General features: G+C 38.3%; 1 protein-coding gene across 2 annotated transcripts in view; it reads left to right on the top strand.

Moving 5' to 3' along the window:
• The window catches only part of PPP4R3B (protein phosphatase 4 regulatory subunit 3B), a 100774-nt gene that overhangs the window by 58690 nt on the left and 15051 nt on the right, over positions 1-27033 (top strand). For both annotated transcript variants that reach the window (XM_053712021.1, XM_053712020.1), the window contains exons 11-13: positions 205-363; positions 22363-22532; positions 23460-23599. In XM_053712021.1, coding sequence (XP_053567996.1) covers positions 205-363; positions 22363-22532; positions 23460-23599 — 469 coding nt within the window. The remainder of the gene's footprint in view (positions 1-204; positions 364-22362; positions 22533-23459; positions 23600-27033) is intronic.

The following is a 27033-nucleotide window of genomic DNA, read 5'->3' as shown; positions in this document are numbered from 1 at the left end:
ATTGGATTTGAGCTTAGTGATGTACTTTTAGAAGAGAGCTGCTTCTACTGAGGCCAGCTGTTATTAGGGGGACGGTAATAATTGTTTATTGCCCCTTTAAATTAATTTAGGAATTTTGGTAAATAGAAGTCTAATGTGGGTGCTTGTGAAAGATAGTGAACCACCCTAAGAATTATCACTAATTCAGCTTTTTGTTTATTTCAGATAATTACCAGACAGCCCAGTTGCTTGCCTTAATTTTGGAGTTGCTCACATTTTGTGTGGAACATCATACCTATCACATCAAAAACTACATAATGAACAAGGATTTGCTAAGAAGAGTGTTAATCCTTATGAACTCAAAGCATACTTTTTTGGCTCTTTGTAAGTTTGTGTTTTGAAATAGCATTTAATAATTGGTTCCTTAAATGTGAGTCCTGTACACATTTTCATTTACAAGATAGATCACCAACAAATGATTGTACAGTAAATATGTTCAGTCAGCTCCTGGAAGTGTCAGTTCAGCCTTTCATCATTCTAAATGTTCTAGAGACCTTTATAGTGTAAAAATGAAATGATCTGTCATTTTTTTTTTTTAAAACAAATTACCTTTTTTTAGTTTTACACTCCCTACAAATGAAGTAGCAGAATGTAAACTGTTTATGGATATGGATTAATTTGTGAAAAAATTGTAGGCTAATCAGTAAAAAGCCTTTATTACATGTTTTTACTAATATGTTAATGTTATCAGAAAATGATTTTTTTTTCTTCTACTAGATAAGAGTCCACGGATTCATCCTTGTGGGGGGATATCCTCCTGCTAACAGAAAGTGGCAAAGAGCACCACAGCAGAGCTGTGTATATATATATATATATATATATATATATATATATATATATATATATATATATATATATATATATATATATATATCTATATCTATCTCCATCTCCTCCCTTCTCTCCACCCCCAGTCATTCTCTTTACCTATACTAGTAATAGGAAGAGGTAAAGTGAAAGAGGTGTTAAAAATGATAGTTTCTATTTTTTTCAAGCAAGATTTTTTTTTTTTTGTTTTAACTGGTACCGGTGAGTACTATTTTGACTTTGACTGGAAGATTTCTGCCTGGAGGTTGATGATCTTGGCAGTTGTCACTAAGATCCAGATGAATTCCCACAGAATGGCTGAGGAGTACTAGAGAAGCTTCAGTGTGGGGAACGTTTTTCATGCTACAAGCATTGAGGTATGTTCAGCCATTTATTTCTGGAGAGACTGTGATATTTCAGAACAGGCTGACATAGTTCCCATGAGGGAAGGGGTAAGCAGTAATACTATATATAAGAAAGGGTATTACTGGAGACCTGTGTATGAATGTTTTTTGGGCTAAATGCAGCAAAGGATGGCAGCATGGTTAGACACTGGGGCAACATAATGTTTTATTGCAGAAACGTTTTTATGTTCATTGTTACTGGGCATTGTATTGGAGGTTTTCACATGGCTTATATTATTTGGGATACAAGAACCCACATGGCTAGTTCCTATACTGCTTCATAGCGTTTTTTTAGGCTGGGAGACATCACATATGATGGGAGTGGCCTAATTTTCGCGCCTCAGATGCGCAGTTGATTTTCACATGAAGGCAGCAAACTCGGCTCCGGTTGGGCCCAAACTGAAGACAGGCTAACGGAGTCATAGGGAGATTTCTCAGACCCCTGAGGACAGGTAGGCACATGGGGTTGTTTGCTTTTTATAACGTTTTGGAATAACGTTTTGCTTATAAAGGGTTAATTTGTCCTTTTACTTGTGGTGCAATCTTAGGCTACAATATAAGATATATGCTAAAATTGTGAGCGTTATAGCATTTTAAAGCAGATTTGGAAAAATTGTGCGCTTTTTTACTTCTTAAAGGCGCAGTACTGTTTTTCAAAATTGTTTTTTTTTTCCCAATAAAGTGTTTTCAAGACTTTTTGTGGTTATTACTAGCCTGTTCAACATGTCTGACATTGAGGAAAGTCAATACTCTGTGTTTAGAAGCCATTATGGAACCCCCACTTTGTGTCCCTCATGTACTGAAAGGGCCTTACATTGCAAAGAACCTATTTTACGTGATAAAAGTATGTCTAAGGATGATTTTCAATCTGAAGAGAATCCGGTTATGCCATCCAATTCTTCCCAAGTGTCACAATCTTTAACGCCCACTCAAGCGACGCCAAGTACTTCTAGTGCGTCTAATTCTTTTACTCTGCAAGATATGGCTGCAGTTATGTCTACTACCCTTACAGAGGTATTATCTAAACTGCCAGGTTTACAAGGTAAGCACAGTAGGTCTGGTATTAAGGTAAATGCTGAGCCCTCTGATGCTTTATTGGCCATTTCCGATGTACCCTCACAGTGTACGGATTTGGCGGTCGGGGAATTGCATTCTGAGGGAGAGCTTTCATATTCAGGAAATGTTACCTCAGACAGACTCGGACGTGATGTCCTTTAAATTTAAGCTTGAACTCTGCCTGTTACTCCGGGAGGTTTTAGCGACTCTGGATGATTGTGACCCTATTGTAATACCACCAGAGAAATTGTGTAAGATGGATAAATATCTAGAGGTACCTACTTACACTAATGTTTTTCCATTCCCTAAAAGAATTTCGGACATTGTTACTAAGGAATGGGATAGACCAGGCATTCCGTTCTCTCCCCCTCCTACTTTTAAGAAAATGTTTCCCATATCTGGCACCATTTGGGATTCTTGGCAAACGGTCCCTAAGGTGGAGGGAGCTATACCAATTGAGGACAGTTGTGCTTTCAAAGATCCTATGGATAAAATATATTAGAGGGTCTTTTAAAGAAATTGTTTATTCATCAGGGTTTTCTTCTACAACCTATAGCATGCACTGTTCCAGCTACTGCAGCAGCTTTTTGGTTCAAGGCTCTGGAGGAGTCTCTCTTAAGGTTGAGACCCCATTAGATGATATTTTGGATAGAATTAAAGCTTTCAAACTAGCTAATTCTTTTATTACCGATGCTGCTTTTCAAATGGCTAAATTAGCGCCGAAAAATGCAGGCTTTGCCATTTTAGCGCGCAGAGCGTTATGGCTTAAATCTTGGTCTGCTGATGTGTCATCTATATCTAAGACAATATTACGACTGTAGCATATATCCATCATCAAGGGGGAACAAAGAGTTCTCTAGCGATGATAGAGGTTTCAAAGATAATCCGATGGGCGGAGGCTCACTCTTGCCACCTATCTGCAATCTGTATCCCAGGAGTAGAGAACTGGGAAGCGGATTTTCTAAGTCGTCAGACTTTTCATCCGGGGGAGTGGGAACTCCATCTGGAGGTGTTTGCATTATTGATTCGTCAATGGGGCACACCGGAATTGGATCTGATGGCATCTCGTCAGAATGCCAAACTTCCTCGTTACGGGTCCAGGTCAAGGGATCCCTAAGCTGTACTGATAGATGCTCTAGCAGAACCTTGGTCGTTCAACCTGGCTTACGTGTTTCCTCTATTTCCTCTCCTACCTCGTCTGATTGCAAGAATCAAACAGGAGAGAGCTTCAGTAATCCTGATAGCGCCTGCGTGGCCACGCAGGACTTGGTTTGCAGATCTAGTGGACATGATGTCATCTCTGCCACCGTGGAAACTGCCATTGAGACAGGAACTTCTCATTCAAGATCCATAACAACATCCAAATCTAAATTCTCTGCAGCGGACTGCCTGGAGATTGATCGCTTCATTTTATCTAAGCGGGGATTCTCTGAGTCGGTCATTGATACTTTGATTCAGGCTCGAAAAGCCTGTCACTAGAAAGATTTACCATAAGATATGGCATAAATATCTTTATTGGTGGGTTAGGATTCCTAGGATTTTGTCCCTTCTCAAAGAAGGATTGGAGAAGGGATTATCAGCTAGTTCCTTAAAGGGAAAATATTCTGCTTTGTCAATTTTATTACACAAGCGTTTGACGGATGTCCCAGACGTTCAGTCTTTTTGTCAGGCTTTAATCAGAATCAAGCCTGTGTTTAAACCTATTGCTCCGCCATGGAGTTTGAATTTAGTTCTCAATGTTCTTCAAGGGGTTCCGTTTGAACCCATGCATTCCATGGATATTAAGCTTTTATCTTGGAAATGTTTGTTCTTAGTTGCTATCTCTTCTGCTCAAAGGGTTTCTGAGCTTTCTGCATTACAATGTGATTCGCCTTATCTTATATTCCATTCTTATAAGGTGGTTTTACGTACTAAACCTGGATTCCTTCCTAAGGTTGTTTCAAATAAGAATATTAATCGGGAAATTGTTGTTCCTTCCTTGTGTCCTAATCCTTCGTCTAAGAAGGAACGTCTGTTACATAACTTGGACGTGGTTCGTGCCTTGAAGTTTTACTTACAAGCGACCAAGGATTTCCGTCAAATGTCTTCTCTATTCGTTGTTTATTCTGGAAAGCGTACGGATCAAAAAGCTACGGCTACCTCTTTCTTTTTGGCTGAAAAGCATCATCCGCCGGGCATACGAGACTTCAGGACAGCAGCCTTCTGAAAAAATTACGGCTCATTCTACTAGAGCAGTGGCTTCCACATGGGCTTTTAAGAACGATGCTTCTGTTGAACAGATTTGTAAGGCTGCGACTTGGTCCCCCCTTCATACTTTTTCCAAATTTTACAAATTTGATACTTTTGCTTCTTCGGAGGCTATTTTTAGGAGAAAAGTTCTTCAAGCAGTGGTGCCTTCCGTTTAGACATCTGCCTTGTCCCTCCCATTCATCTGTGTCCTGTTGCTTTGGTATTGTATCCCACAAGTAAGGATGAATCCGTGGACTCGTCGTATCTAGTAGAAGAAAAGGAAATTTATGCTTACCTGATAAATTGATTTCTTCTACGATACGACAAGTCCACGGCCCTCCCTGTTATTTTAGACAGATTATTTTTTTTTTTCCAAAACTTCAGTCACCTCTGCACCTTTTAGCTTTTCCTTTCTCTTCCTGTAACCTTCGGTCGAATGACTGGAGGGGAAGGGAGGAGCTATATATACAGCTCTGCCGTGGTGCTCTTTGCCACTTCCTGTTAGCAGGAGGATAATATCCCACAAGTAAGGATGAATCCGTGGACTCATCGAATCGTAGAAGAAATAAATTTGTCAGGTAAGCATAAATTTCCTTTTTTTTTTTTTTAACTGGGCAATTTCCTCCACCACTCTTATGTGGAGGAGCTAAATCTGGACTTGCAGTCAAGGCTTGTTAGTGCCATTTTGTAGCAAAGCCTATATTTTGCCCTTTTTCTGATAACCCTTTCTGAAGACTATTAGGAACAGATATGTGGGTTTGGCTTGTGGAGTGTGCAGTGTACATTTTCAATCCTTTGAAGAATTTGGAAAAAACACATTTTCAGATTTAAATTACAGTAAAAATTTGAAATCTATCCTTTATATTGCAAAAGATTTTACTACTCGTAATGAACCCCATTACTTTGGTCGTTAAGCCCTTAACGACCAGCACTGATGTCCCAGGCTCTTTCTGCGTCAGTCTCATTGACAGCTGCGCAATTGTGCTTTCTATGCATGCTCCCACAAGTGGGACAGTGCAGAAGATCCATGCAGAGAGGTACTGTGTTCCCCTCTGCATCAGGTTGCAGTGGGAGGGATCTGCTTCTCTACAATAAGTTAGTAGAGGGGAGAAAGGGCCCTACTAAATGATAGCTTTGAGGGGGAGCAGGCCCGCTACACTACAGAATTGTTATTTCTTTCATGTAATTAGCAAGAGTCCATGAGCTAGTGACATATGGGATATACATTCCTACCAGGAGGGGCAAAGTTTCCCAAACCTCAAAATGCCTATAAATACACCCCTCACCACACCCACAAATCAGTTTTACAAACTTTGCCTCCCATGGAGGTGGTGAAGTAAGTTTGTGCTAGATTTCTACGTTATGTGCTTCGCTGCAGGCTGAAGTCCGGTTTTCCTTTCAGAGTGCAGTGAATGTCAGAGGGATGTGAAGAGAGTATTGCCTATTTGAATACCATGGTCTTCCTCTAGGGGATCTATTTCATAGGTTCTCTGTTATCGGTCGTAGAGATTTCTTCTCCTACCTCCCTTTTCAGATCGACTATATACTCTTATATACCATTACCTCTACTGATTACAGTTTCAGTACTGGTTTGGCTATCTACTATATGTAGATGAGTGTCTTGGGGTAAGTAAATCTTATTTCTATTTATGACATTCAAAGCTATGGTTGGGCACTTTATATGTAAAGTTCTAAATATGTTTTAAACTTATATTTGCCTTGATTCAGGATAATCAGTATTTCTTCTTTCAGACTGTCAGTTTCATTTTTTGGGAAAATGCATATGGATAAATATTTTTCTTACCTTTAAAAATGTCAAATTGACTTTTTCCTTGCGGGCTGTTAGGCTCGCGGGGCAGAAAATGCTTCAATTTATTGCGTCCTTTTTGGCGCGACCTTTTTTGGTGCAAAATTGTCATTTCCGGCGCCGTAGTTGACGCCGGAAGTTTTCACGTGGTTGCGTCATTTTTTGACGCATGTGTGTTAGACGTTTTTTGCACCAAAAAATGTGGGCGTCTTTTTTGGCGCCAAAAAATATGTGCGTCATACTTGGCGCCAAAAAATGTGGGAGTCCTACTTGGCTCCAGTTTTTTTCACATTATTTCAGTCTCACTTTTTTGTTGCTTCTGGTTGCTAGAGGCTTGTTTTGCATTTTTTCCGATTCCTGAAACTGTCATTTAAGGAATTTGATAATTTTGCTTTATATGTTTTTTTCTATTACATATTGCAAGATATTTCAAAAACTGTTCCTGTATCAGAAAATACTGAGGGATTCCTGATGACTAATATCAGTCCTACCAAAGCTAAGTTCATTTATTTTAATATTATGAATGTTTATCTTTAGCTATGGTCTGTAATAAGTTTTTATGATAAACTTTTACATGCAGAGTCCATTAGTATTTATGCATTATCTATTGCTATTCTTTTTACATCTTATGTACAAGATATACTTAGGAATTTATAAGAATATTTTTCTGATTCTATTATAAAGGCTTTGTCTGCTATCCCGCCTTCTAATAAAAATTTTAGGTCTTTTTTTAAACTTCCCATTTAGTGGATGAAGTTTTAAATGACCAACAACATACTGAATTATCCTTCTCTGATGGTGTGTTTTCTCATTCAGAATATTCTTCATCAGATATTGACACTAACAAATCTACTTTTTTATTTTTAAATAGAGTACATTCGTTCTTTGTTGAAAAGGTGTTGATTATTTTGGATATTGAAGTAACTAGTTCTTTTGATTTTAAGACTAGCTAACATTTAAATTCTGCTTATTAACCTTCTGTGGTTTCTTCAGAGGTTTTTTTTCCAGTTCCTGATACTAGGGAATGGAATAGGCCGGGAATCTTTTATTCCTTCTTTAAGGTTTTTAAATTGTATCCTTTGCCGGCAGTTTTAAGTTTTGAGGAAGATCCCCCAAGTTAATGGGGCTATCTCTACTCTTGCTAAACATACTACTATTCCTATAGCAAATAGTATTTATTTTTTTCCTTGGGAAACTTGTATTTTATTTAAGGAAAATTATTTATTTTCAGGTACTTTTCTTAGACCTGTAATTTATTTGGCTTATGTTGCAACTGCTTCAACTTTCTAGTTGGATACTTTAGTGCAACAAGTATCGGATTATGTTTTGTTTAGCATTGTTAAGTTGATCAACATGCTAATAATTTCATTTGTCATCATTTTTTTGATATTTTGGCAAATGAGGTTTAATCTATGTCTTTAGCTATTTTTAGCTAGAAGAACTTTGTGATTCAATCTTGGAATGCTAATTTGATTTCTAAATTCCATATTTCTTTTTTTCCAAGGTAATCAATTATTTGGTTCACAATTGGATTAAATTCTTCAAGATTGAGTTCTAAGGCTAAATTTTAAGCTTTTATTAGTTTTTGTTCTTACTAAAAAACGGAATTCTAAATTCTTCCCCAAGTATCATGTTTATAATTGGAAGTTTTCTTCATTCAATTTAAGCCATTTAAAAAATCAAAGTCAGCTCCCCAAATTTGCAAATAGGTACAGTTCTTATTCCAGCTTAGCTGGTAAGGGGCAGGTTAAGACTTTTTTTTTTTTTTTTTTTAAATTTGTTTGGTTCAATTCGGTCCAAACTTCTTAGATTTGGATACAGAATTGGATTCAGAGTAAAACCGTCTGTGAGAAGTATTTTTTCTCTAACATATTCCAGCTATTCCAGTAAAGGCTCACACTTTCCTGAAGTGTGTTTCAGTCCTGTATGTATTGGGTACTTGTGAAGCGCAGCTGGTCACCCGTTCGGGCTCAAGGCGCTGCTCAGACCTGGAGTTTTCTGGGGTATTTATACCAGTTCCTTTTTAGGAACAGGGTTTGGGGGTTTTATTCAAAACTATTCATTATCCCAAAGATAGAAAATCTTTTTGAATTGTCATATAAGAGTACCATCTTTTAGAATGGCGTTTATATGGTCTATTCTGCCTTTTTGGTCAGTGATGGCATTATTTGTTTACAATAGATGCATATCTTCATTTTCTGTTTTCATTCAGATTATTTTCATTTTCTGAGATTCTCTTTTCTCTTGTTAAGTGTATCCAGTCCACGGATCATCCATTACTTATGGGATATTAACTCCTCCCCAACAGGAAGTGCAAGAGGATTCACCCAGCAGAGCTGCTATATAGCTCCTCCCCTAACTGCCATTACCAGTCATTCTCTTGCACCCAACGAATAGATAGGATGTGTGAGAGGACTGTGGTGATTATACTTAGTTTCATACCTTCAATCAAAAGTTTGTTATTTTATAATAGCACCGGAGTGTGTTATTCCTTCTCTGGTAGAATTTGAAGAAGAATCTACCTGAGTTTTTCTATGATTTTAGCCGGAGTAGTTAAGATCATATTGCTGTTTCTCGGCCATCTGAGGAGAGGTAAACTTCAGATCAGGGGACAGCAGGCAGATTAATCTGCAAAGAGGTATGTAGCAGCTTATTATTTTCTGACAATGGAATTGATGAGAAAATTCTGCCATACCGATATAATGTAAACTCAGCCTTAAATGCAGTAGCAGCAACTGGTATCAGGCTGTCATGTATGTATATTTTACACTTCAGTATTCTGGGGAATGGCACTTCACTGGAATTATACTGTATGCATAAAACTTTAGCCTAATTTGCAGGGACTAGCAACAGGCTTTTTAATAACACTCAATTTATTAATGTTAAACGTTTTTTGCTGGCATGTAAAATCGTTTAATTTTCTGAGGTACTGGGTGAAAAAATGTTTTGGGCACTATTTTTTTCCACTTGGCAGTCGTTTTATTTAATTTATGACAGTTTACTGATCTCTCTCACTGTTATGTGTGAGGGGGAGGGACCTTTTTTGGTGCTTTTGCTACGCATCAAAAAATTCAGTCAGAAGTTTATTGTCTTCCCTGCATGATCCGGTTCATCTCTACAGAACTCAGGGGTCTTCAAAACTTGTTTTGAGGGAGGTAATCACTCACAGCAGAGCTGTGAGATTGTAGTTGACTGTGATAAAAAAAAGTTTATTTCTGTATTTTTTTTTTTTTTTTTCCTGCTATCAGGGTTAGTTATCCTTTGCTAATGGGAGCAATCCTTTGCTAAAATTGTGTTTTTTACAAAGATTTGATGCTATAACTTTTCAGTTTATTAATTTTCAACTGTCATAACTTTTTCTGTGCTTCTTATAGGCACAGTACGTTTTCATATTATAGTAAATTACTTGAAAAGTATTTCCAAGTTGCTAGTTTATTTGCTAGTGTGTTAAACATGTCTGATTCAGAGGAAGATATCTGTGCTAAAGCCAAAGTGGAGCCCAATAGAAATTTATGTACTAACTGTATTGATGCTACTTTAAATAAAAGTCAATCTGTACAAATTGAACATATTTCACCAAACAACGAGGGGAGAGTTATGCCGACTAACTCGCCTCACGTGTCAGTACCTGCATCTCCCGCTCGGGAGGTGCGTGATATTGTAGCGCCGAGTACATCTGGGCGGCCATTACAAATCACATTACAGGATATGGCTACTGTTATGACTGAAGTTTTGGCTAAATTACCAGGACTAAGAGGTAAGCGTGATCACTGGGGTGAGAACAGAGTGCGCTGATAATATTAGGGCCATGCCAGACACTGCGTCACAATTTGCAGAACATGAGGACGGAGAGCTTCATTCTGCGGGTGACGGTTCTGATCCAAACAAACTGGATTCAGATATTTAAAATTTTAAATTTAAGCTGGAAAACCTCCGTGTATTACTAGGGGAGGTGTTAGCGGCTCTGAATGATTGTAACACAGTTGCAATACCAGAGAAAATGTGTAGGTTGGATAAATATTTTGCGGTACCGGCGAGTACTGACGTTTTTCCTATACCTAAGAGACTTACTGAAATTGTTACTAAGGAGTGGGATAGACCCGGTGTGCCGTTCTCACCCCCTCCGATATTTAGAAAGATGTTTCCAATAGACGCCACCACACGGGACTTATGGCAAACGGTCCCTAAGGTGGAGGGAGCAGTTTCTACTTTAGCTAAGCGTACCACTATCCCGGTGGAGGATAGCTGTGCCTTTTCAGATCCAATGGATAAAAAGTTAGAGGGTTACCTTAAGAAAATGTTTGTTCAACAAGGTTTTATATTGCAACCTCTTGCATGCATTGCGCCTGTCACAGCTGCAGCAGCATTTTGGTTTGAGTCTCTGGAAGAGACACTTGAATCAGCTCCATTAGATGAGATTACACACAAGCTTAAAGCCCTTAAGTTAGCTAACTCATTTATTTCAGATGCCGTAGTACATTTAACTAAACTTACGGCTAAGAATTCCGGATTCGCCATTCAGGCACGCAGAGCACTGTGGCTAAAATCCTGGTCAGCTGACGTTACTTCTAAATCTAAATTGCTTAATATACCTTTCAAAGGGCAGACCTTATTCGGGCCCGGGTTGAAAGAAATTATCGCTGACATTACAGGAGGTAAAGGCCATGCCCTGCCTCAAGACAGAGCCAAACCTAAGGCTAGACAGTCTAATTTTCGTTCCTTTCGTAATTTCAAAGCAGGAGCAGCATCAACTTCCTCTGCACCAAAACAGGAAGGAGCTGTTGCTCGCTACAGACAAGGCTGGAGACCTAACCAGTCCTGGAACAAGGGCAAGCAGGCCAGGAAACCTGCTGCTGCCCCTAAGACAGCATGAATCGAGGGCCCCCGATCCGGGAACGGATCTAGTGGGGGGCAGACTTTCTCTCTTCGCCCAGGCTTGGGCAAGAGATGTCCAGGATCCCTGGGCGTTAGAGATCATATCTCAGGGATACCTTCTAGACTTCAAATTCTCTCCCCCAAGAGGGAGATTTCATCTGTCAAGGTTGTCAACAAACCAAATAAAGAAAGAGGCGTTTCTACGCTGCGTAAAGATCTTTTATTAATGGGAGTGATCCATCCGGTTCTGCGGTCGGAACAAGGACAAGGGTTTTACTCAAATCTGTTTGTGGTTCCCAAAAAAGAGGGAACTTTCAGGCCAATCTTCGATTTAAAGATCCTAAACAAATTCCTAAGAGTTCCATCGTTCAAAATGGAAACTATTCGGAAAATTTTACCCATGATCCAAAAGGGTCAGTACATGACCACAGTGGATTTAAAGGATGCTTACCTTCACATACCGATTCACAAAGATCATTACCGGTATCTAAGGTTTGCCTTTCTAGACAGGCATTACCAGTTTGTAGCTCTTCCATTCGGATTGGCTACGGCTCCGAGAATCTTCACAAAGGTTCTGGGTGCTCTTCTGGCGGTACTAAGACCGCGAGGAATTGCGGTAGCTCCGTACCTAGACGACATTCTGATACAAGCTTCAAGCTTTCAAACTGCCAAGTCTCATACAGAGTTAGTACTGGCATTTCTAAGGTCGCATGGATGGAAGGTGAACGAAAAGAGTTCTCTCTTTCCACTCACAAGAGTTCCCTTCTTGGGGACTCTTATAGATTCTGTAGAAATGAAGATTTACCTGACAGAAGACAGGTTAACAAAGTTTCAAAATGCATGCCGTGTCCTTCATTCCATTCAACACCCTTCAGTAGCTCAATGCATGGAGGTGATCGGCTTAATGGTAGCAGCAATGGACATAGTACCCTTTGCACGTCTACATCTCAGACCGCTGCAATTGTGCATGCTAAGTCAGTGGAATGGGGATTACTCAGACTTGTCCCCTACTCTGAATCTGGATCAAGAGACCAGAAATTCTCTTCTATGGTGGCTTTCTCGGCCACATCTGTCCAGGGGGATGCCATTCAGCAGGCCGGACTGGACAATTGTAACAACAGACGCCAGCCTACTAGGTTGGGGCGCTGTCTGGAATTCTCTGAAGGCTCAGGGACAATGGAATCAGGAGGAGAGTCTCCTACCAATAAACATTCTGGAATTGAGAGCAGTTCTCAATGCCCTTCCGGCTTGGCCCCAGTTAACAACTCGGGGGTTCATCAGGTTTCAGTCGGACAACATCACGACTGTAACTTACATCAACCATCAGGGAGGGACAAGAAGCTCCCTAGCAATGATGGAAGTATCAAAGATAATTCGCTGGGCAGAGTCTCACTCTTGCCACCTGTCAGCAATCCACATCCCGGGAGTGGAGAACTGGGAGGCGGATTTCTTAAGTCGTCAGACTTTTCATCCGGGGGAGTGGGAACTTCATCCGGAGGTCTTTGCCCAAATACTTCGACGTTGGGGCAAACCAGAGATAGATCTCATGGCGTCTCGACAGAACGCCAAGCTTCCTCGTTACGGGTCCAGATCCAGGGATCCGGGAGCGGTTCTGATAGATGCTTTGACAGCACCTTGGACCTTCGAGATGGCTTATGTGTTTCCACCCTTCCCGATGCTTCCTCGATTGATTGCCAGAATCAAACAGGAGAGAGCATCAGTGATTCTAATAACGCCTGCATGGCCACGCAGGACTTGGTATGCAGATCTAGTGGACATGTCATCCTGTCCACCTTGGCCGCTACCTCTGAAACAGGACCTTCTGATCCAGGGTCCCTTCAAACATCAAAATCTAATTTCTCTGAAGCTGACTGCTTGGAAATTGAACGCTTGATTTTATCAAAACGTGGTTTTTCTGAGTCAGTTATTGATACCTTAATACAGGCTAGGAAGCCTGTTACCAGAAAGATTTACCATAAGATATGGCGCAAATACTTATATTGGTGCGAATCCAAGAGTTACTCATGGAGTAAGGTTAGGATTCCGAGGATATTGTCTTTTCTACAAGAAGGTTTAGAAAAGGGTTTATCCGCTAGTTCCTTAAAGGGACAGATTTCAGCTCTGTCCATTCTTTTACACAAACGTCTGTCAGAAGTTCCGGACGTTCAAGCTTTTTGTCAGGCTTTAGCTAGGATCAAGCCTGTGTTTAAAACTGTTGCTCCACCATGGAGTTTGAACTTAGTTCTTAATGTTTTACAGGGGGTTCCGTTTGAACCCCTTCATTCCATTGATATCAAGTTATCTTGGAAAGTTCTGTTTTTAATGGCGATTTCCTCGGCTCGAAGAGTCTGAGTTATCTGCCTTACATTGTGATTCTCCTTATCTGATTTTTCATTCAGACAAGGTAGTTCTGCGTACTAAACCTGGGTTCCTACCTAAGGTGGTCACTAACAGGAATATCAATCAAGAGATTGTGGTTACATCTTTGTGTCCTAATCCTTCTTCGAAAAAGGAACGTCTGCTACACAATCTAGATGTAGTCCGTGCCCTGAAATTTTATCTACAGGCAACTAAGGATTTTCGACAAACGTCTTCCCTGTTTGTCGTTTATTCTGGTTAGAGGAGAGGTCAAAAAGCTTCGGCTACACCTCTCTCCTTTTGGCTTCGTAGCATAATACGGTTAGCCTATGAGACTGCTGGACAGCAGCCTCCTGAAAGAATGACAGCACATTCTACTAGAGCTGTGGCTTCCACTTGGGCCTTTAAGAATGAGGCTTCTGTTGAACAGATTTGCAAGGCTGCAACTTGGTCTTCTCTTCATACTTTTTCCAAATTTTACAAATTTGACACTTTTGCTTCTTCGGAGGCTGTTTTTGGGAGAAAGGTTCTTCAGGCAGTGGTTCCTTCCGTATAAAGAGCCTGCCTGTCCCTCCCGTCATCCGTGTACTTTAGCTTTGGTATTGGTATCCCATAAGTAATGGATGATCCGTGGACTGGATACACTTAACAAGAGAAAACATAATTTATGCTTACCTGATAAATTTATTTCTCTTGTAGTGTATCCAGTCCACGGCCCGCCCTGTCACTTTAAGGCAGGTAATTTTTCCATTAAACTACAGTCACCACTGTACCCTATGGTTTTCCTTTCTCTGCATGTTTTCGGTCGAATGACTGGTAATGGCAGTTAGGGGAGGAGCTACATAGCAGCTCTGCTGGGTGAATCCTCTTGCACTTCCTGTTGGGGAGGAGTTAATATCCCATAAGTAATGGATGATCCGTGGACTGGATACACTACAAGAGAAATAAATTTATCAGGTAAGCATAAATTATGTTTTTTTTGACAAGCATTACCAATTTGTTGCTTTTCCTTCTGGTCTAGCGACAGCTCTAAGAATCTTTTCAAGGTTCTCAGTGTTTCCTTATTTGGACGGTCTCGTGGTACTGGCTCAGTCTTTTCGTTCTGCGGAATCTCATATGATTCAACTTTTGTTTTTTCTTCAAGACATGGTTAGAGGATCTTTTTATCAAAAACTCCTTGATTCCTCAGACAAGGGTCACCTTTTTTTTTAGGTTTCCAGATAGATTGTTTCAATGTCTTTGTCTCTAGCAGACAAGTGACAATTTTATTGGGTTTCGTTTGTCAGAAACTTCAGTCTCTATTTCCTTCAGTTGCTATATGCATGGAAGTTTTTGGTATTATGGCTGCAGCATAGGATTCGATTCCCTTTGCTCATTTTCATAAGAAACCTTTCCAGTTTTTTATACTAAATTAATGGTGCAGGGATTCTAGGATATCACTTTTTATATCTTTGAATCCCAATGTTCAACTATCTTTGATTTGGTGGTTAGATCACCATCATATAGTTCTACGGGTCTCTTCGGTTCATTCAACCTAGACCATGATCACTACAGATGTGAGTCTTTTAGGTTGGGAGGCTGTTTGGGGATCTCTGTCAGCACAAGGGGTTTGGAAATCTCAGGAGGCGAGATTACCAATCAATATTTTGGAACTCCGTGCATTTTTCAGAGTTCTTAAGTTTTGGCTTCTTTTTGAAGAGACGTTTATTGTTTTTCAGACAGACAATGTCACAACTGTGGCATATGTCAATCATCAGGGTGGGACTTTCAGTCCTTAGGCTGTGAAAGAAGTATCTTGGATACTTGCTTGGGCTAAATCCAGCTCCTGTCTAATTTCTGCGGTCCATTTCCCAGGTATAGACAATTGGGAAGCGGATTATCTCTGTCAATCAAGCTTTACATCCGGGAGAATGGTCTCTTTACCCAGATGTGTTTTTTCAAATTGTTCAGATGTGTGGGCTTCCAGGAATAGATCTGATGGCATCTCATCTAAACAAGGAACTTCCCAGGGGCCTATTCAGGTCCGGGGATCCTCTGGCGGAAGCAGTGTATGCATTTGACACTTCCTTGGAGTTTTCAATCTGCCTATATTTTTTCGCCTCTGGTTCTTCTTTTTAGAATGATTTTCAAAATCATCAGGGAGCAATCTTTTGTGTTGCTGGTGGCTCCAGCATGGCCATACAGGTTTTGGTATATGGTTCTTGTGCGGATGTCCAGTTGCCAATCTTGGTCACTTCCATTAAGGCCAGACCTTATATCTTAACATTCATTTTTTCCATCAGGAACTTAAATTATTAATTTGATGGTATGGAGATTTAACGCTTAGTACTTAGTCATAGAAGTTTCTCTGACTCAGTGATTAATACTATGTTGCAGGCTCGTACATCTGTGTCTAGTAAGATTTATTATCGAGTTTGAAACATTTACATCTCTTGATGCTCTTTTCATAAATTCTCTTGGCATTCTTTTAGAATTCCTAGGATTTTATAGTTTCTTCAGCATGGTTTAGATAAGGGTTTTTGTCTACAAGTTCCTTGCAAGGACAAATCTCTGCTTTTTCTGTGCTGTTTTCACAGAAAAATTTGCTAATCTTTGTTATTCATTGTTTTGTTCAGGCTTTGGTTCGTATCAAGTCTGTCATTTAAGCCAATTTCTCCTCCTTGGAGTCTTAATTTGGTTCTGAGGGCTTTACAGGCTCTTCCGTTTGAGCATATGCTTTCTTTGGACATTTAAATTACTTTCATGGAAAGTATTGTTCCTTTTAGACATCTCTTCAGCTAGAACAGTTTTTTAATTATCTGCTCTTTCTTGTGAAGTCTCCTTTTTCTGATTTTTCATCAGGATAAGGTGGTTTTGCTGTCTTCTTCTTTTCAATTTTTACATAAAGTTGTGAATTTTAACATTAGTAGAGGAATTTTTGTCCCTTCCTTGTGTCCTAATACTAAGAATTCTTTGGAGAGATTCTTACATTCTTTGGATGTGGTAAGAGTTTTGAAATTATGTTGAAGCTATTCAGATTTCAGAAAGACTTCTAGTCTATTTGTTATCTTTTCTGGTTTTAGGAAAGGTCAGAAGGCTTCTGCCATTTCTTTGGCATCTTGGTTAAAGCTTTTTGATTCATCTTGCTTATTTGGAGTCGGGTTAATCCCCGCCTCAGAGGATTACGGCTCATTCTACTAGGTCAGTTTCTTCTTCCTGGACTTTTAAGAATGAAGCTTCTGTTGATCAGATTTGCAAAGCAACGACTTGGTCTTCTTTGCATACTTTTACTAAATTCTACCATTTTGATGTTTTCTCTTCTTCAAGAAGCAGTTTTTGGTAGAATAGTACTTCAGGCAGCTGTTTCAGTTTGATTCTTCTGCTTATACTTCAGTTTTTTTCATTATAAAAATTGAAACTTTTGATTTGGGTAGTGGATTAATTTTTCAGCGGAATTGGCTGTCTTTTTTATCCCTCCCTCTCTAGTGACTCTGGAAAACACTTGTGTAGACCGATGAACTGCCTATTCACCTCACAGTAGTCACAAACAGGTAATGTCCACAGCACTCCAAATAGCAATTTCTTTATTTAGGACATAGTAAAACAGCGACGTTTAAGGTTCGACAGCTTTCATCCCAGGCCGTTGGTGGAATCTCTCCCAAAGAGTCAATTGCTCAGAGTAAAGAGAATTGTGAGCAATGAGCAGAAATGCAATCTGAGGATTGAGGAGATGTCCAATACGTTTTTGAATAGAGGCTATCCAAAAGAATTAATTGAAGAAAAGAAAATAGATATCTCTCAAAGAAAACAAGTAATGAGTAACCCTAAAGATAAGGATAATAGAATGGTTTTCATTTCTCAATACAGTCCACTCAGTAAAGAGGTTTCAAAAAGCATACGTAAGCATTGGCACGTGCTGAGGGACTGTAATGAGAAGGTATCCATATTTAAGAACCCTCCACTTATAGCCCATAGGAGAGTAAAAAACTTAAGGGACCACTTGGTAAAATCTGATGTGGGTCCTAGTAAAAATATTGTACATTCCTGTATCACCAAGAAAAATTTGGGCTCATATCCCTGTCTGAATTGCATGAGTTGTAGTTCTATAATAAAAGGTAAATTTTTTCACCACCCATATAAAGGTACAAAATATGAATTCAATGGCTATTATACTTGTGATACCACCTACGTGGTATATCTCATTAAATGCCCATGTTCTTTGTTCTATATTGGCGAGACCACTCGTAAGGTAAAAGATGGAATGATCCAGCATCGCTCAAATATACGTTGCGGTAACACTGAAGCCCCTGTGTCAAGCCACTTTATTACAAAATGGCATAACATCAGCCAGATGAGGTGGCAAATTATAGACCATGTAAAAATTCAGAGAAACGGACAGGATAGGGAGAAAGTACTCAAACAAAGAGAATCCTGGTGGATACATAAATTGGAAACCATGATCCCCAAAGGTTTAAATAAAGAGTTGGATATGTCTGTATACCTGTAAAAAAGTATTGAGATATACTTAGGAAACCCCACAATAAGCGTTTAATTCTGAATAAGATACATAGTATGTACACATATAATATGTTTTATACAGGTGGCCCTCGTTTTACAACGGTTCAATTTACACAGTTTCAGAATAACAACCTTTTTTTCCAGTGATGTGACTGCTATTGATAAGCATTGAGAAGCAGTGCATTTATTAAAATAGCCAGTAGATGGAGTTGTCAGCTTGTGTTGCAGCAAAGCTAAGAAGCTGAAATTAATCAGTTTAACCAGACCTGAGCTATCGAGCAGATTTCAAAGGAACAAGATCTTCCTGTCTATAAATCAGTCCAGATTGGAATGCATAGAAAGAACTGTTTGCAGAAAAATGCAAGTGAAGTCTGTGTTGTGTGATTATTTTATTAGGTTTATAATGCTGTTTAGCAAATGTTTTTGTTCATTTAACTTAGTTTTATTATATATTCTGTGTTGTGTGATTATTTTATTAGGTTTATAATGCTGTTTAGCATTTAAAGTCTTTATTTCAAAGCTTTAAAAATAATGAATTAGGTGTTACTTATGACAATTTTGAGAGGGGCCTGGAACCTATCTCCCTCACTTCCCATTGACTTACATTATAAACTGGGTTTCAATTTACAACGCTTTCGATTTACAACCATTCCTTCTGGAACCTAACCCCGGCGTAAACTGAGGGCTACCTCAAGTAGCATTATTCTGTACCAATAGTGTAACAATTTTGTAACATTTTTTGTTTTTAATCTAATTATTTTAATGTTGTATAGTCATGCATGTTGTCACCACTAGATGGTGTCAGAGAGGCATTAAGTGATGAAAAGTTGCCATTTGGCGCCAATACAAAGGGTATAAAAGTTTGCATAACACTGTGTATTAACCCATGCATGATTAAGGGAAATTAATCCCGAAACGTCGCTGTTTTACTATGTCCTAAATAAAGAATTTGCTATTTGGAGTGTTGTGTCTCTAGTGACTCTTGCGTGGAAGTTCCACATCTTGGGTATCTGCTATCCCATAAGTCACTAGCTCATGGACTCTTGCTAATTACATGAAAGAAAACATAATTTATGTAAGAACTTACCTGATAAATTCATTTCTTTCATATTAGCATAGTCCATGAGGCCCACCCTTTTTGTGGTGGTTATGATTTTTTTGTATAAAGCACAATTATTCCAATTCCTTATTTTTGATGCTTTCGCTCCTTTCTTTATCACCCCACTTCTTGGCTATTCGTTAAACTGAATTGTGGGTGTGGTGAGGGGTGTATTTATAGGCATTTTGAGGTTTGGGAAACTTTGCCCCTCCTGGTAGGAATGTATATCCCATACGTCACTAGCTCATGGACTCTTGCTAATATGAAAGAAATTAATTTATAAGGTAAGTTCTTACATAAATTATGTTTTTTTAATAAAGTTAAAAATATATAAAAGCTTGGTACTTGCCTAAGATGGCGCACACTAGTTATGGGTGGGGGAGGGGATCAATGAGGTTGGAGGGTAAGTAGAGATCCTACACTGCAGAAAATAAAAACTTAAAAAATTGCCCTAACACGTCATATTGGCAGGCTGCCAGTACCTAAGATGATGGTGACCACAGGGGAATGAGGGAGGTTGGAGAACTGTTTGGGTATGAGTTGTCAAATGGGAGGTTAATCTCTACACTACAGCTAAACTTAACCTTACAAGCTACTTTTTCTCTTTAAAAAAAAAAAAAAGTATAATACTTTCGTACACACGTCGTACTGCAGCATACGTACAAACTGGCAGATAGGTACCCCTCAAATGCTTTAAACCAGGGCAAACCACCATAATAATAAAATTATATATGTATACACACATACACAGTGGATATAAAAAGTCTACACACCCCTGTTAAAATGTCAGGTTTCTGTGATGTAAAAAAATGAGACAAAGATAAATCATTTCAGAACATTTTCCACCTTTGATGTGACCTATAAACTGTACAACTCAATTGAAAAACAAACTGAAATCTTTTAGGTGGAGGGAAGAAAAAAAAAAAAACCCAAACTAAAATAATATGGTTGCATAAGTGTGCACTTATAACTGGAGATGTAGCTGTGTTCAGAATTAAGCAATCGCATTCAAAATCAAGTTTAAATAGGAGTCAGAATACACCTGCCATCATTTAAAGTACCTCTGATTAACCCCAAATAAAGTTCAGCTGCTCTAGTTGGTCTTTCCTGAAATTTTCTTAGTCTCATCCCACAACAAAAGCCATGGTCTCAAGAGAGCTTCCAAAGCATCAGAGGTATCTCATTGTTAAAAGGTATCAGTCAGGTGAAGGGTACAAAAGAATTTCCAAGGCATTGGATATACCATGGAACACAGTGAAAACAGTCATCAAGTGGAGAACATATGGCACAACAGTGACATTACCAAGAACTGGACATCCCCCCTCGAAAATTGATGAAGACGAGAATAAAACTGGTCTGGGAGGCTACCAAGAGGCCTACAGCAACATTAAAGGAGCTGCAGGAATATCTGGCAAGTACTGGCTGTGTGGTACATGTGACAACAATCTCCCGTATTCTTCATATGTCTTGGCTATGGGGTAGAGTGGCAAGATGAAAGCCTTTCCTTACGAAGAAAAACATTCAAGCCAGGCTACATTTAGCAAAAACACACCTGAAGTCTCCCAAAAGCATGTGGGAAAAGGTGTTATGGTCTGATGAAACTAAGGTTGAACTTTTTGGCCATAATTCCAAAAGATATGTTTGGTTGAACATCACCAAAAGAACGTCATACCCACAGTGAAGCATGGTGGTGGCAGCATCATGCTTTGGGGTTGTTTTTCTTCAGCTGGTACTGGGGCATTAGTTAAACTAGAGGAAATTATGAACAGTTCCAAATACCAGTCAATATTGGCACAAAACCTTCAGGCTTCTGCTAGAAAGCTGAACATGAAGAGGAACTTCATCTTTCAGCATGACAACGACCCAAAGCATACATCCAAATTAATAAAGGAATGGCTTCACCAGAAGAAGATTAAAGTTTTTTGGAATGGCCCAGACCTGAATCCGATTGAAAATCTGTGGGGTGATCTGAAGAGGGCTGTGCACAGGAGATACCCTCGCAATCTGACAGATTTGGAGTGTGTTTGCAAAGAGTGGGCAAATCTTGCCAAGTCAAAATGTGCCATGCTGATAGACTCATACCCAAAAAGACTGAGTGCTGTAATAAAATCAAAAGGTGCGTCAAAGTGTGCACACTTATGCAACCATATTTTATTTTTATATTTTTTTCTTCCCTCTACCTAAAAGATTTCATTTTTTTTTCAATTGAGTTGTACAGTTTATAGGTCACATTAAAGGTGGAAAAGTTCTGAAATGATTTATCTTTGTCATTTTTTTACATCACAGAAAACTGCTTTTTATACATTCAAACTGTTTGTATCATGCATTTGAGAAAGGAGGTGGAATGCCTCCGAAACGTCATGCATTCTTAACTTAAACTATTAAATGTTATATTTTATTCTGAACCAGTGAGTGCCTTTTTTTCCATATGCATATTTGATGATTTTTTTGAAGTGCACCCTGGAAGTTGCTACATTTGTATATGGAGTGCCTTTCCCATTGACTCTAATTTTTATATATATATATATATATATATATATATATATATATATATATATATATATATATATATATATATATATATATATATATATATATATATATATATATATATATATATATATATATATATATATATATATATATATATATATATATATATATATATTCTTCTTCAAGATACGAGTCCACGGATTTCATCCTTACTTGTGGGATATTATCCTTCTAACAGGAAGTGGCAAAGAGCACCACAGCAGAGTTGTGTGTATATATAGCTCCTCCCTTCCCCTCCACCCCAGTCATTCTCTTTGCCTGTGTTATACTAGGAAGAGGTAAAGTGACAAGCTTGCTGTTAAATCGCACATGCTCTAACCTTTTTGCATATTTATATATAAATGTGTGTAGGAATTTCTGTAAACATTTAAAAAAAATCATATATTTGCTGTTCCGTCAGTTATGTTTGTATACAGTGTCCGTTTAATTCTCTTTTAATGCAATTAATCATGTAAGGTATAGTTTTGTCTGACAATTCCAGCATTTACGGTAGTATCTGTTGTATAATTGTAATTACAGTTTGTATTGATATATTTTTTTATTTTTTATCTTTCTCTTACAAATCTTACATCAAGACTGAATGTATTTTTGATACTGATAAAATGAATAGATTTAACTTTACCCTTTTCATTAACTAGGTGCTTTACGTTTCATGAGGCGAATAATAGGTTTGAAAGATGAATTTTATAACCGTTATATCATAAAAGGAAACCTTTTTGAGCCAGTTATTAATGCCCTTCTGGACAACGGCACCAGATATAACCTGTTAAATTCTGCAATAATTGAGCTTTTTGAATTTATTAGAGTGGTAAGTACTGTGATTATTCATTTTTTTTTTTTTTTTTTTTAATAGTCTATTTTATTGTAGCTAAGTGAATGGCCCGATCTCTTGTAGGTGGAATGAGAGAACATAGAAAATCAAGATATTTTTTTTATTTCTATCTTTTCCCTAAAGATGTCAGGAAATGTGTCCATGCACCAAAATTATTTGAAGCTCAGAGATGGGATTAAGACATGCCTAAATCAGTGAATTGTGTAGGATCTGGTTCATTTCTGTTTGAGGTTTCCTTTATGTAGTAAAACTACAAAATCAGAAAATGTCTAGGTTGTGAAAAGGAAAGCACTGATGCACCGGTGTATTAGAATATCTAGCAGATGATAGTGTCTATACAGTAATTAATCCATATTCTGTTTAGTGGGCATGTGCATTTATTCATTTATGAAATGAATACTGGATATGACTGTGGGCAGCTGCATTCACCTGTGATCATTCGTGGGAAAGTGCAACACACAAAGATCTGGATTTTCACAGAACTTTGTTTTGCACTTTGACGCAAACAACAAATCCAGCTCCGAAAATAGCCAAATGCTGCAACCTGCAGCCATGTTGGGCTTTCATTTCACTGCAGTATATGCCTACAGTTCCCTACAATCATATCATGTTATGAACAAACTGCGACAGCCCCTCCTCAGCCTGTTTTGTTGTTTTCCTGTGTATTTTATTTGTAACATTTTACAGTGCCACTTTACCTGGCACCTTTTTAACAAGACAAAAAACACACACAAAACCCTGCAAGTTGAATGTAGCCCAATACTCTTATAATAAAAGTACTCATTTGAGAGCCTTGTTGCTAAATGAGTTACCAAATTCAACTTTTCAGGAATATTAAGAAAACAACTAAACTCCTGTACACAAAGTATAATCTACATGAGTAGTTATTTTTGTCTTTTACAGGAGGATATAAAATCTCTTACATCACACATAGTAGAAAACTTTTATAAAGCACTTGAATCCATTGAATATGTTCAAACATTTAAAGGGTTGAAGACTAAATATGAACAAGAGAAAGATCGGCAAAGTCAAAAATTGACCAGGTAATTTTCTGTTTACATGTCTGTTTTTTTGTTTTAGTAGGGTAGTAAATATGATCAGCAGTTATACTTCTTTTTGAAAGTTCAGTTGGATGTGAGAGGCATTTAAAAAAAACAACAAAAAAAACAACCCACAATTATATATTATATTAGACTCAAAAACTGAGCCAGGTATCAGCTGTCATAAATGGCTGCATAATCATGTTTACAGTATAAATATTTGGTCGCAAAGTGGGGATTAAAATTATTTTATATCTTATTGAAAGATGGTTTTAGAATTTAAATTGTCAGAATACATACCAAATTACCTAAAGCAAAGAGCCGAACTTTGTAGATTAAATGCAGGTTACTGTATCTCTCTCCTACTGTATATGCGTGTGAACCATGCATGCTCCTGCCATAATATGGGTGGGGATGTGCTTGCTTAGCAAAGGTTATTTTTGTTCTGAGAAATCATTGGAGGGAAAAAAGCATTTATACACCTTAGATAACCTGTTGCATTGTTCATTGCAAAATGCTTCTCTTGCATGCACATTCTAAATTTGTATTCAATTAGTGCATGCCGGTGTGTGCAATATACTTTCTTTTCTATGACATGGAGAGTCCACGACGTTGTTCCAATTACTAGTGGGATATTCAACTCCTGGCCAGCAGGAGGAGGCAAAGAGCACCCCAGTAAAGCTGTTAAGTGTAACTTCCCATAACCCCCAGTCATTCTCTTTGCCTTTTAATTTGGGCAGGCATATGGTGTTTGGCTGTTCCACCTGCCACATCATAGCTTAAATATCTTGCTGGGTTTGCTAGGTAACTTAGTTTATTTAAAATTAGAAATATAACAATTATCAAGAATTAAAACAAAAAAAATTGAATGTGCATTAATGCGCATACATTTCTTTTACAAAGATATGACGAGTCCATGGATTTCATCCTTACTTGTGGGATATTAACCTCCTGCTAACAGGAAGTGGCAAAGAGCACCACAGCAGAGCTGTATATATAGCCCCTCCCCTTCCCCTCCACCCCCAGTCATTCTCTTTGCCTGTTATACTAGGAAGACATGGTAAAGTGAGGTGTTAGTTTTAGTTTCTTCAATCAAGAAGATTTTTATTTTAAATGGTACCGGTGTGTACTGTTTTCCTCAGGGGGATATGGAAGAAGATTTCTGCCCTGAGGTTTGATGATCTTAGCATTTGTAACTAAGATCCACGCTGGTTCCCACAAGACTTCTGAAGGTAACCATGAGACATTTTCAGTGTGGAGACCGGTTTCATGCTACAAGCAGCATTAAAGGGACAGTCTACCATAGAATTGTTATTGTTTTAAAAGATAGACAATCCCTTTATTACACATTCCCCAGTTTTGCATAACCAACACAGTTATATTAACATACTTTTTACCTCTGTGATTACCTTGTATCTAGGAACCTTCTTCCAGCCCCCTGATCACATGACACTGACTGTTTATTATCTGTTGTCTTAAATTTAGCATTGTTTTGTGCTAAATCTTAACCCCCTGTGCCTGAACACAGTGTTATCTATATGGCCCACGTGTACTTTCTGTCTTTGTGTTGAAAAGAGATTTTAAAAGCATGTGATAAGAGGCAGCCCTCAAAGGCTTAGAAATTAGCATATGAGCCTACCTATGTTTAGTTTAAACTAAGAATACCAAGAGAAAAAAGCAAATTTGATGATAAAAGTAAATTGGAAATTTGATTAAAATTACAAGTCCTATCTGAATAATGAAAGTTTAATTTATTCTAGACTGTCCCTTTAAAGTGAATGTAAATTTTGATGCTAAAGTGCCCGGTTTTTAAAAATTTGATTAAAAACAGGGGCTCTTTAATTCATCAAAATTTACATTTCACTCCTGTTGTGAAAAAAAAATACCTTTTAATCTTGACAGCAGCTCCAGCTTCCTCCACCCATTGCAAAGACTCTTCCTGGGTTTAAAATGAGGAATCCGGCTTCCTCCAATCACAGCATTGAATCAGACACTAATTCCCCCGGGGGGAAGCCGTGATTGGAGGGTGACCTATCCATCATTTCTGACATCAGAAATGGCTTGCAACGACCGAAGGAAGCTGGCGCTGCTGTCACGTTTAAAAGGTAAGGGTTTTTTTCACAACATGATTGAAATGTAAATTTTGATGAATTAAAGTGCCCCTATTTTTAATCAAATTTTTTAAAAACCGGGCACTTTAGCATTAAAATTTACATTCACTTTAAGGTATATGCAGCCTTTTTTTCTGAGGAGACTTGGTGTATCAGAACTGGCTGGCATTATTTCCCTGTATGGGAATGGGGTAAGCAGTAAAACCTATTTTAATAAGAGGGGTGTAACTGGAGTCCCTATTTTATATTTATCATTAGTTGATATTTGGGCATTATGTGACATGGGAGACAATATAAAAAACAATGTTTTATGTTTTTTTAAAACTTATTAGTTTTATGCTTGAGGGTTATATTGTGTGTGTATCTTTACTTTAGTGCAAAACTGCATTTCCATGTGGTGGGGTTTGGGCCTACTCCGACTTTTGACCTTAAGGGGCGGGGCTTATTTTGGCGCAATTTCTTCAGGCTTCGCAGCAGCAAACAGTAACTCGGGGGCTCCTGGTCTGAAGGGTTAGAAACTTGATTCGAAGTACCCTGGGGGCAGGTAGGCGCCACAGCAGAGCTGTGGCGAGGTGCAGAGTGTATTTTTATCTATCTTTTGACTACATGTTGATATAAGTACTTCTAAAGCCTTATTTCTGCCCTTGCTTCTGGGTGCAGTAATTTTTGGATTAACCAACGATATGGAGTTAAATTTGGGAATAATTTAACGTTTTTTGTGCATTTTGGAAAAATTGAAAACATAATTTATGGGATGTTTTTTTAGTTTTTTTAGTTTTTTTTTGTTTAAAGTTTTGTTCTTCCTGTTCCTCCCCTTTTTGGCTTTACTCCTTAAACACCTCACCACTTGGCTTTATGATAAACTGAGGTATGTGAGGTGGGCGGGCTATTTATAGGCTTTTGAGGTTTGGGACACTTTGCCTCTTTCTGGTAGGAATGTATATCCCATACGTGTAACAGCTTGTGGACTCTCACCACCATGAAATAAATGACTTTATCAGGTAAGTTCTTACATAAATTGTTTTTTTATATTGTAAAACCAACTTAAAAGTTGGAAAAATAGTCTCACAACGAGCTGTACCAAAACACCCTCAAAAATGTTTCTTCTTTTTGCAAGTCCAATCAGCATTTGCTTGCTTATCAGACATGGGTGTGCGCACATAATATCGAGCTGACGGTGGAACTCGGTGAAAGCCAAATGATGTTAGTAGGGGAAATGGTTGCCCTTAGCAATGTTTATACCATCTCTGTTAGTGTGTCAGTTTCACAATCTTCAAGAGCCAGATGCTTATTGCTAACAATATTAAAAATAAAATGAATGCACAC

This window comes from Bombina bombina, chromosome 4, assembly GCF_027579735.1.
Source record: "Bombina bombina isolate aBomBom1 chromosome 4, aBomBom1.pri, whole genome shotgun sequence".
In the NCBI taxonomy this organism is placed as follows: Eukaryota; Metazoa; Chordata; class Amphibia; order Anura; family Bombinatoridae; genus Bombina; species Bombina bombina.
This window is presented reverse-complemented; position numbering and strand designations above follow the sequence as displayed.